Consider the following 11,865-nt stretch of genomic DNA (forward strand, 5'->3'; position numbering starts at 1 on the left):
CTTAAATGAAATCCTTAAGTATGTGAGGTCTTTCTGTTATAAACTATTTACCTTCAGTTAGCAAAATTACTACAGAATTTAAAAGCTAAAACATAATTTTTTTTTGAATTAAAAAGACTTTTTAATAGAAAAGTCAATATATAAATAAGGCTCTCATAAAATTATAAACACAACACAATATTAACATTTGTTAAATATTTATCACAGGAACAGCACATTCATGTGTATACATGCATGTATGTAAATCAATATAGTATACACATGCACACATATACATAAAGGCTCATGTTGTCTCATAGGTTTTGGCATTACCTTATGAGGAAAATAGTAGTATTACCTCCATTTTACACTTAAAAACATAATATTTTAAAATAAAAAGGTATACTAAAATTTTAAAACAAAGATGAAAGTTTCATCATTTCAAACTTTTTCCCTAAGTATCTTTTTTTTTCTTTTTCAGCTTTATTGAGATAAAATTGACAAGTAAAATTGTAAGGTATTTAAAGGGTATGTCTTAGGTTGAAATATAATATGGTGACTATAGTTGACAATACTGTATCATACAACTGACATTTGCCAAGTATCTTAATCCCCTTTCCCTCTCAGGGAGAGAATATGTTATTTGTAACACCTTCTCTGAGAATTGTAGCAACCAAGAAGAAAGTTCCTAAGTCTTCAAATAGTGAGGACAGAAACAGGCTATATACACACTTATGTCACAGACCTAAAATTCCATATTCTTGAATAAAGGCATTCATTTAAAACTCAATGCTTTTGGGTGTTGTTTTTTAGATACAATGTTTTTGGGGGGAGGGAGAGAAAGAGAGAGAGGGAAAGAGAGAATCTTAAGCAGCCTCCATGGCCAGCACTGAGGACTCAGGACTCAGGGCTCCATCTCACAACTATGATGAAATCATGACCTGAACCAAAATCAACAGTTGGATACTTAACCAACTGAGCCACTTAGACGCTCCTTAAGTATAATGTTTAAAAAAGCAAAGACCTTGCCAGGTATTTGTATCAATGAGATTTTATGGGAGACTTATTTATTTAAATTGTTTTATGTCTTATTTTGAGAGACAGTGAGTGAGTGGGGGAGGGGCAGAGAGAGAGGAAGACAGAATCTGAAGCAGGCTCCAGGTTCTGAGCTATCAGCACAGAGCCCAACGCAGGGCTTGAACCCATGGACTGTGAGGCCATGACTTGAGCCGAAGTCGCACGCTCAACCGACTGAGCCACCCAGGCACCCCGGGAGGCTTATTTATTTAAAGATATATAGTAATCTTTAAGTCTAACTTTAAAAAATATCATTAAAAAAAAACATTAGAAAGCATTTAAAACTTACCAAGTTGAATGTTTCTTATCCAAACTGATTGTTTGGTTTCTTTTAAGATTTTCTCAAAGTAAACCCCAGCGAAGCCACTTGAAAAACATGCTGTGAGAACTGCCATGAGGCCTACAAATTGAGAGCCAGCTGAAAGTTCCTTAGAATCTGGTTCCTGCGAATCTGAGGGCCACTGAACAAGAAGAAAAATGAAACTGGAGTTTATTCTTACGATATTTTACAAAGTACATATTTAGAGTGCACTGTCAGACCTTAAGATAAAAATGCAACCAATACCATTCTTGGGGATTGCAAAGGAGAGCTTCTGAAAGAAAGCCTTAGAATCATTTTATTTTTTTCCCATAGTGATATTACTGTTACAACTTACAATTTTAAAAAATTCCCTAAAAAAGAGAAAGAGAATGAGTAAATGCACAGATGCACAAAACAGCTTCTATAAGCAGTTCAGTTGTAGAAATTCAGAGTGTGAACTGTTAGAGCAGCGAAAATGAGTCTGGAGCTGTTGGTAATTATGGTGGTTCCATATGGTATCATGTTAGCCACTGTGGGCTTTATCCTATAGCTCAGTGTTCCTGAAATTATCCTCATGGCTTTTGTCAACTCTGTGTTCCACCTGAACTATTAATTGTTATTTTAATTTAAATGTTTTAAATATTTTTTTTTTATTTTTTAGAAAGAAAGAGAGAGAGGGAGGGAGACACAGAATCTGAAGCAGGCTCCATGCTCTGAGCTGTTAACACAGAGCCCAACAAGGGGTTTGAACTCACGAACTGTGAGATTATGAAAAGGGCTGAAGTCAGACACTTAACCAACAGAGCCACCCAGGCGCCCCTTGAAACTTTAATTTGAAACATCTCACTTTTTACAATGTAATACCTACTTTAGCTTATCCCTAGCAATATCTATGAAGATATGCGTTTGAAATGACAGTTATATCTTTGTAATAGGCATTTAAAAATACGTAACTAGGGGCAGGCATCTGAGTGGCTCAGCTGGTTAAGTGTCCAACTCTTGGTTTCAGCTCAGGTCATGATCTGGTGGTTTGTAGGTCTGAGCCCCATATTGGGCTCTGTGCTGACAGTGTGGAACCTGCTTGGTATTCTCTCTCTCTCCCTCTTTCTGCACCTCCTCTGCTTGTTTGCTTTCTCACTCAGAATAAATAAATAAACATTTAAAAAATAAAAATAAAAATGGGCACCCTCCTACACTGTTGGTGGGAATGTAAACTGGTACAGCCCCTCTGGAAAACAGTGTGGAGGTTCCTCAGGAAACTAACAATAGAACTCCCCTATGACCCAGCAATAGCACTGCTAGGAATTTACCCAAGGGATACAGAAATGCTGAGGCATAGGAGCACATGTACCCCAATGTTCATAGCAGCACTCTCCACAATAGCTAAAACATGGAAAGAGCCTAAGTGTCCATCAACAGATGAATGGATCAAGAAGATGTGGTTTATCTATACCATGGAATACTACATGGCAATGAGAAACAATGAAATCTGGCCATGTGTAGCAACATGGATGGACCTTGAGGGTGTTATGCTGAGCGAAATAAGTCAGGCAGAGAAGGACAAATATCATATGTTTGCACGTATAGGAGGATTAGGAGGAACTTGACGGAGGAACAAGGAGGAGAAGAAGGGGGGAAATGGTGGGGGAAAGGGAGAGAGGCAAACCATGAGAGACTCTTGAATGCTGACAAAAACTGAGGACTGATGGATGTGGGGGGGAGGGGGGGATGGGCATGGAGGAGGGCACTTGTGGGGATGAGCACTGGGTGTTATGTGGAAACTAATTTGACAATAAACTATTTGTAAAAAAATATAAATAAATAAATAAATAACATTTATTCAAGATAGACATAGCACCCCTGGAGAAAGTGATGGGGAAGGAGGGCTCTGGATGGCAGGAAATTGACATGATTGGATTTGTTTTTGGATAGAGTTTGAATTTTGAGGGATGGATAAGACTGAAGTAAAAAAAATCATTTAGGAGGCAAATGATCACATGAGAAAAAAAGACAACATGAATTGGGGAAGTGATAATAGAGACAGAGAAGAACAGAATCAAGAAGCATAGAAAGCAGCATCAGCAAGGTCTTAGTGACTGATTAAATGTACAGGCAAAAGGAAGAGTCTAGGACAACTCCCAGGCAGAGTACATAATGAGGGAAAAAGTACAAGCAAGAATAGGCTTGGTGGAGGAAAAGGTAAAGTTTAGTTTTGGATATGCTCAGTTTATAAAGCCTATTGAATAACCAAACTAAGATGTCCAACAGGTTTTTAGATGTACAAATCTGAAAGTACAGGTGATGACACAGACCAATGAACTATGAGCATATATGTGCTAATAAAAACCTACAGAATGAAGTCTCCAAAAATAAGGACATAATTTAAGGGAAATACCGAGCAAACAAGCAACCCCAGTTATCAAGTATCAAGAAAGAGAACCCCAGGAAGGAACCCAACAAGGAATCATTAGAAAGATAAGAAGAGAAGAACCAGGAAAGAATGGTATCAGGGAAGCTGATAAACAACAAGAAGGGAGTGATTAATAACTTCAAATGTAGAGCGCCTGCATGGCTCAGTTAAGTGTCTGACTTTGGCTCAGGGCATGATCTCTCAGTTTGTGAGTTTGAGCCCTGCATCAGGCTCTGCACTGCTAGTGTCGAGCCTGCTTGGGATTTTCTCTTCCTTCCTTCCTTCCTTCCTTCCTTCCTTCCTTCCTTCTTCCCTTCCCTCCTTCCTTCCTTCCCTCCTTCCTTCTTCTTCCCTTCCCTCCTTTCTTTCTTCTCTCTCCCTCTCTCCCTCTCTCTCTCTCTCTATCCCCCTCTCTGCACCTTCCCCACTTGCGTGCTCTCTGTCTCAAAATAAATCAACAAAACTTTAAAATTTTTTAATAAAATAAATAATCTCAAATTCTCCAGACATCCAGTAAAAATCAGTGTTGTTTTATGTACAATGTTATTTTCCCAACTAGATTTATGTCAGCTATTTTGAGTTTTATTTATTTTAATTTAAAACTTTTTACTCATTCATTCATTCCCTTGTTTAAATTCTGGTATAGTTAACATACAGTGTTTTATTAGTTTCAGGTGTACAATACAGTAACTTAACATCTCTGTATATTACTTAGGACTCATCAAGGGAAGTGTACTCCTAATCCCCTACACCTATTTCACCCATCCCCCCACCTGCCTCCTCTCTGGTAACCATCAGTTTATTCTGTATAGTTAGGAGTCTGGTTTTGGTTTGTCTCTTTTTTTCTTTGTTTTGTTTCTTAAATGCCACAGATGAGGGAAATCATATGGTATATAAACATAATTGGACATTACTCAGGCATAAAAAAGAATGAAATCTTGTCATTTGTAACAACATAGATGGACCTAGAGAGTATAAGGCTAATAAGTGAAATAACTTCTATAAAACTTTTATTTCTTATTAGTAGCAGTCCTAGTGTAATATCTTACTCAAAGGAAGCCCTCAAAAAATGTCAGTTGTGAGAATAAGTATTTACTTGCTTCAACAAATAACAGAAACATATTCTCCATGCACAATACGGTCTTGAAACTGTGATAAACATGAATGGTGTACTTATCTTGAATAGTTACCTGTACAAAAGCAACTCCTGTCATCAGAATGACGAGGGAGAGCCACTGGTACACACCTAATTTTTTACTAAGCATAGACACAGAAAATAATGCTGTCGTAAGAATTTTCAACTGATATGTGACCTGAAAAAGAAAATAGCTAACATTATTGCTTGTTTGTTTGCTTCTTAAAAGAACTACTAGAAATATATTTTAAGTACCTGATAAGTAGCTGCATCCAGATTTGACAGTGCCACATAGAGTAAATTATTCTGAAGAGTATATATCCCTGATGGAATAGCAAGTTTCAGCGTTTCCATAGGTTTATTAAGTATTTCATCATGCAGTATTCGATTCAGTGCTCTTAGACTACATTCTAGAAAACACATGAAATGGATAAAACCAGTAATTAACTCTGAATAAGTTACATACTTTTAAGGCCTCAGTTTTCTCACCTATAAAAAATGGAAACAGACCTACATGTGAAGATACTTTTAGGTCTGAAATATACCATTAATGATATTAATTTTTCAAAAGTTAAATATTATAACACATAAACTAAGAAGAACATCATCCTTATATTCTTTCATTAGGAAATACAAGCAAATTGATTATATATGTATTTACATATATACACATATATATCTGCACATATATATTTATGATCACCAAAAGCTCAAAGCATTAATTTTTCAGCTAAGTATTCTTACTCTATAGTAGCAAAATTATAAAAACTTGAATTTTGTGTATTCCATTTTATCACCAGCCATTCAAGCCAATTAATAATTGTGGAGACTTTAATTATAAAAGACAGTAAAACAACTAGGGAGTGTGTTTGGCTGCAAACAACAGAAAACTCAACGAAAACTGGCTCAACCTCAAGGAGATCTGTCTCATCCTCAAAGGGCCAGGGCCAGGTCCAAAGCTGCTAGAGCAGCTCAGTGATGCCGTCAGGGTCCTAAGCTCTCTCTCCATTTATATTGGCTTTTTACCTTCATGCTTCTCATCTACTGTCCACGGGACTATTGCAACAAGGTCACCAAATGATCACTGCAGTTCTGCCTGGTTCTTGTTTTGAGGAAGCAAGAAGGAGCAGGAGGATACGGTGACCTAGTGGGCACCTTCTCTGCCCTCACAGACCAGGGTTTTGTTGCACAGCTACCCCCTGCGGCAAGGGAGCTGGGCAATGTAGTCTTTCTTTCATATTCTCCATAGTAGAAATAACAAAGGGAGAAAGGGGGTGGAAATGGACTTCGAGCCAGCCAGCCTACAGTAGTAATCACAAAATAATGTCCAAAGAACTTTGAGAGTTACATAGAGCCCTAAAACCAGGAGAAATCTAAGGATCCTACTACTTTACCAACAATGACACTTCATAGCTGATTTTCTCTCCTAACATAAAACTTGAAATCTTTGATTACGAAAACTTTCTTTAAAATGGAAAAATTGGGGCGCCTGGGTGGCTCAGTCGGTTAAGCGTCCGACTTTCGCTTAGGTCATGATCTCGCGGTTCGTGGGTTCGAGCCCCGCGTCGGGCTCTGTGCTGACTGCCGGCTCAGAGCCTGGAGCCTGTTTCAGTCTGTGACTCCCTCTCTCTCTGACCCTCCCCTGCTCACGCTGTGTCTCTCTCTCTCTCTCAGAAATAAATAAAAACCATTTAAAATAAATAAATAAACATTTAAAAATTTTTAATGGAAAAATTGTTTAAAGATTGATATCTGAGGGGCGCCTGGGTGGCTTAGTCGGTTAAGCGTCCGACTTTCGCTTANCCAATTCTTGATATTGCTAGACTTTTTCTTTTTGCCAATCTGAGGGTACTGAAATTGAGTCTGTGGCTTTAATTTGATTTCTCTGCTTGCTAGTAAGGTTGATCTATATTCATATATTTTAAAAATATTTATGTAAATATATTTTCATGTATTTATTTGTTTTTAAAAATTTTTAATATATTTATTGGCCATTCATGTTTTGTTTTTTTTTAAGTTTATTTGAGAGAGAGAGAGAGCATGTGCGCACAAGCAGGGGAGGGGCAGAGAGAGAGGGAGACAGACTATGAAGCAGGCTCCAGGCTCTAAGCTGCCAGCATAGAGCTCAAAGCGGGGCTCACAAACCTGGCTGAAATAAGACACTTAAGTGACTGAGCCACCCAGGCGGCCCCAGGTTTCTCTTCTGTAAACTGCTTATTTATATTCTTTGTTCACTTTTCTGTTGAGCTGCTTGNTTTAAAAGTTCGTTTGTATTCTTTGTATATTATTTAAAATAATTCACAATACCAAGGTCATAAATGTCAATTTTTCATCTACCTAGAAATTTTTTTTTAAGGACTCTAACTCATAACCCTGAAATAAAGAATTGCATACTCTATCAACTGAGCCAGCCGGGGGCCCCTGGAATTTATTTTTGTGTATGTATGACTATCTGTACTTCAGTTCACTGAGAGTTGGTTTTACTGCCTCTCTCAACAATGCCAACTACTCATGTCAGAGATAATTTTGGCTCTACAATGCTAAATGAATGGATACTTCCATTGTTCTAGATCTTAGCAACAAAAATACTACTTCCTCATCTTTCCTATTACATTTACATGGATTTTATTCTACTTTACTGGTGACTCAGTCTTCTTTTACTAGTTTTTCCTTCTCAAACTGACCTCTAAATGTTAGAAATGCTACAGACCTTGGTTTTTGGCCTTCTCTTCTTAGTATTTACTAAATTACTTCATCCAATCCTTGACTTTAAAGAATTATATAAGGTGACAAATTCTTGTGCTCCATATTCATATATTCCACTAATCAACATCTTCATTTGAATGCCTTATAGGCATCTCAAATTTGACATGGCGTAAAAAGAAAGCTTAATTTCCTCTTAACTTATCTTCTATATATCATTTACTGTAATACCTATTCACCCAGTAATTTAACCTAAAAACCTGGGAATTATTCCTCAGACTGGATTCCCCATTTCCTTGACCTACACACACCTACTCTATTAGCAAGTCATGTCAGCTGTAGCTTAAAAAACATTTATGTGAACCAAATCAATGCCATCTTGGACAAACCTGCTGTAAAGGCCCCACTCCCCCAAAACACGTGCATACACGCATACACACACACACACACACACTCTGTCCTTTTGTTTAACCACACCTTTAAGCACACCCTTGAGATATAATGTCCATGATCTATCTTGGAGATATGACTGACACATACCTATACTTAAACATTTTCCTCTTGGACTGTCCCCCAACATGTGCTCCTCAGCCTCTAGGGCTATAAAAGCAGGTCTTCAGGGAGATGATGTTGCAGAGATCTACTCCTCTTGCAGCCACCCAAGACACCCTCATCAAGCTGATCTGTCAGCCTTTTTCTTTAGTCTTTGAGCTCTTTCAGCCTTTGGAGGTTGTTTTGCATATACCTCCTGTTCACAGAACAATATCTCATAAACATCATCTCTTCTCTAGCACTGTAATCTAAGCTACCATCATCTGCTTGCCTGGACTAGCACCACAGCTTCCAAACATGACTTCTTGAACCTATTCTTGCATCTCCTCTACTGTCAATATGGTTGCTGTACTGGTCTATCCATGTGCAAAATGGGACATATTTTAAACATTTCGATTATTTACTTTTGCTTTTATGGTAATATCTGTAGCCCTCAAAGCTGTATTGTATTTTCTGAATGCCAATTCAATCTCTCTTTATTCCGTTCTCGTTCTATATCAATATGCTACAGCCATACCGGCCACCATGATAGATTTAAAAGTATACCAAATTTACAAACAATTAAAAAATGGGCAGCAGACTTGAACAGACATTTCTTTAAAGATAAACAAATGGTCAATAAGCACATGAAAAGATGCTCGACGTCATTAGAGAAAATCAAATCAAAATAAGATACCATGTCACACCTACTACAATGACTATACTTTTTATTTTTTTATTTTATTTTATTTTATTTTATTTTATTTTATTTATTTTGAGAGAGAGGATGAATGCACATGTGGGGGTGGAGAGAGATGAGAGAGAGGAAGAGAAAATCCCAAGCAGGTTCCATTCTATTAGAGGAGAGCCTGACACAGGGCTCAATCTCACAACTTTGAGATCATGACATAAGCCAAAATCAAGAATTGGTCATTCAACTGACTGAGCCACGTGGCATCCCTATACATTTTCTTGTTTTGAAAATAACAAGTGTTGGTGAGGATGTAGAGAATTTTCAGCCCTCGAACATTGCCAGTGGGAATATATAATGGTGCAGTAGCTGTGGAAAAGTTTGGTGGCTCTTCAAAAAGTTAAATGCAGGAGTGCCTGGGTGGCTCGGTTGGTTGTGTCCAACTTTGGCTCAGGTTATGATCTCATAGTCCATGAGTTCAAGCTCCACATTGGGCTTTGTGCTGACAGCTCGGAGCCTGGAGCCTGCTCTGGATTCTGTGTCTCCATCTCTCTCTGCCCCTCCACTGTCTCTCTCAAAAATAAATAAACATTAAAAAAAAAAGTTAAATGCAGAATTACCATGTGACTGAATAATTATACTCCAAAGTATATACTCAAAAGTTATGAAAGCAGGGACTTGAGCAGAGACTTATGCCTCTATTGCAATATTAATTATTCAGTGTTCATTACAGCATTATTCACAATAACCAAATGTTGGAAAAAACTTAAGTGTCCATCACTATATTAATGGCTACAATGTTACACACACACACACATACATATACATACAATGAAATATTATTTAGTAATAAAAAAAAATAAAGTTCTGGGGTGCTGAAGTGGCTCAGATGGTTAAGTATCTGACATTTTTAAAAATTTTTTAAATTTATTTCTGAGAAAGAGAGAGACAGTGTGAGCAGGGGAGGGTCAGAGAGAGAGGGAGATACAGAATCCAAAACAGCCTCCAGGCTCTGAGCTAGCTGTCAGCACAGAGCCCAAAGCGGGGCTTGAACTCACAAACTGTGAGATCATGACCTGAGCCGAAGTCAGATGCTTAACCAACTGAGCCACCCAGGTGCCCCATGTATTTGACCCTTGATTTGGGCTCAGGTCATGATCTCACAGTTCATGTGATCGAGTCCTGCACGGGACTCTGCACTGACAGCATGAAGCCTATTTGGGATTGTCTCTCTCCCTCTATCTCTGCACCTCCCCTGCCCACCCTCGCTAATGCATTTTCTCTCTCTCTCTCTCTCTCTCTCTCTCAAAATAAACATTAAAAAAAAGGAATAAAGTTCTGATACATGTTACAACATGGATTAACCCTTTGAAAACACTGTCTAAAATAAGCCAGACATAAAAGGAAAAACACTGTATGATTCTACATAGATGGAAAATCTAGAACAGGCTAATTCATAGAGACAGAGAGTAGAATAGAGGTTTCCAAGTGCTGAAGATAAAAGGAAATGGGAATTATTATTTAATGGTTATAGAGTTTCTGTTTGGTGTGAATGAAGTTTTAGAAATAGTGCTAGTGGTTGTACAACATTGTGAATATAATCCATGCCACTGAATTATACTTAAAAATGGTTAAAGTTGCAAATTTTGATATACAGGTGTGTGTAAAAATATATTTTCCTAGAATTTCAAAGAATTAATAATGTAATATACCCCAAAATAAAGAATTTTATACTTCAAAACCTATGAATTATGTATCAATAAAGCTGTCTTTTTTCTTAAAATGTATCAAATTAGTCACCACTGGACTAACCAATGCAACAAATAATATAAAAAGGCTTGACTTTTTAGTCAAAAGTCAAAAAATTAGGGGCGCNAAAATAAAGAATTTTATACTTCAAAACCTATGAATTATGTATCAATAAAGCTGTCTTTTTTCTTAAAATGTATCAAATTAGTCACCACTGGACTAACCAATGCAACAAATAATATAAAAAGGCTTGACTTTTTAGTCAAAAGTCAAAAAATTAGGGGCGTCTGGGTGGCTTAGTTGGTTAAGCGTCCGACTTTCGCTTAGGTCATGATCTCGCGGTTCGTGGGTTCGAGCCCCGCGTCGGGCTCTGTGCTGGCTGCCAGCTGGGAGCCTGGAGCCTGTGTCAGTCTGTGTCTCCCTCTCTCTCTGACCCTCCCCTGCTCACGCTGTCTCTCTCTCTCTCCTAGAAGTGGATAAAACATTAAAAAAAAAAAAAAGTCAAAAAATTAGTAAAAAATTATGACTTCTCTAAATCTCTAAAAGTTACAGAACTATATAAAATTTACTCTTATTGTCAAATTATTATAAATGCAAGAAGCTCTATTTCATATTTACAGCATTAACTGGAAGGCATGAATCATGATATAGATCAGAATAAAATGTCTTTGTTACTAGACTAAAATTGTCTTAAGAAAATAAAAAATGTTCTTAACAGTAGAACATTAGATAAGGTAATGATGTTCAAACGTGTAGTTAACAATATACATTTATTTATATATCATATATAAATAACACTAAAATAATCAAGTAAATTGCAATGACTTGAAAACAGAAAACCAAAACGCTTACTGCTATCTTTGTAGACTAATAAAATGCAGGCCATTATTTTCAAAAGTTCAGCAACAACCACTGCTGTAGAAGACAGATAACGAGGTCCCTCTTCTTTTAAAGTCCTAGAATAACGCATCGTTAGAACCAAACTAGTAGTCTGAAAGACCAAAATTCCCAAGGAAAGGTATTTTAGGTTGGAGGACATTGTTTTCTCTTCATTTGCCTGAAAAACAAAATAAGCAGGGCAAATAAACAAAATTAGAAAATACAGAAACATTTATTAAAAATCAGTATGAGATTTCTATTTCCAGACCAAATTGAGTACGTGCATTCTACCCTTTTCCTGCTAATTATAACTATAAACCCTGGACCAAAGAAAAGAAGTAACTACGAGAAGACTCAGGAAGGTGAAGAAAATAAGACAAACAGGCTAGAAACCCCAGATCTTTTTTTTT

The 11,865-nt window shown here is 37.2% G+C and overlaps 1 protein-coding gene and 1 long non-coding RNA gene across 6 annotated transcripts in view; one reads left to right on the forward strand and one right to left on the reverse strand.

Annotated features, from left to right (window-relative positions):
- The window catches only part of LOC144216626 (uncharacterized), a 69,987-nt gene that overhangs the window by 26,218 nt on the left and 31,904 nt on the right, over nucleotides 1-11,865 (forward strand). The gene's annotated exons all lie outside the window — the stretch shown is intronic.
- Nucleotides 1-11,865, reverse strand: part of SLC35A3 (solute carrier family 35 member A3) — a 65,094-nt gene that overhangs the window by 15,095 nt on the left and 38,134 nt on the right. For 3 of the 5 annotated variants that reach the window (XM_077746056.1, XM_077746053.1, XM_077746052.1), the window contains exons 1-4: nucleotides 11,429-11,629; nucleotides 5,158-5,312; nucleotides 4,958-5,080; nucleotides 1,346-1,517 (exon numbers count right to left, since the gene is read on the reverse strand). In XM_077746056.1, the coding sequence (XP_077602182.1) occupies nucleotides 1,346-1,517; nucleotides 4,958-5,080; nucleotides 5,158-5,312; nucleotides 11,429-11,615 (637 nt within the window). In that variant the 5' untranslated portion in view covers nucleotides 11,616-11,629. Of the gene's footprint in view, nucleotides 1-1,345; nucleotides 1,518-4,957; nucleotides 5,081-5,157; nucleotides 5,313-8,145; nucleotides 8,495-11,428; nucleotides 11,630-11,865 lie in introns of those variants that run through there. The other 2 variants (XM_077746054.1, XM_077746055.1) reach the window with 2 other exon arrangements.

This window comes from Crocuta crocuta, unplaced genomic scaffold (assembly GCF_008692635.1).
Source record: "Crocuta crocuta isolate KB4526 unplaced genomic scaffold, BGI_CrCroc_1.0 scaffold48, whole genome shotgun sequence".
NCBI lineage: Eukaryota > Metazoa > Chordata > Mammalia > Carnivora > Hyaenidae > Crocuta > Crocuta crocuta.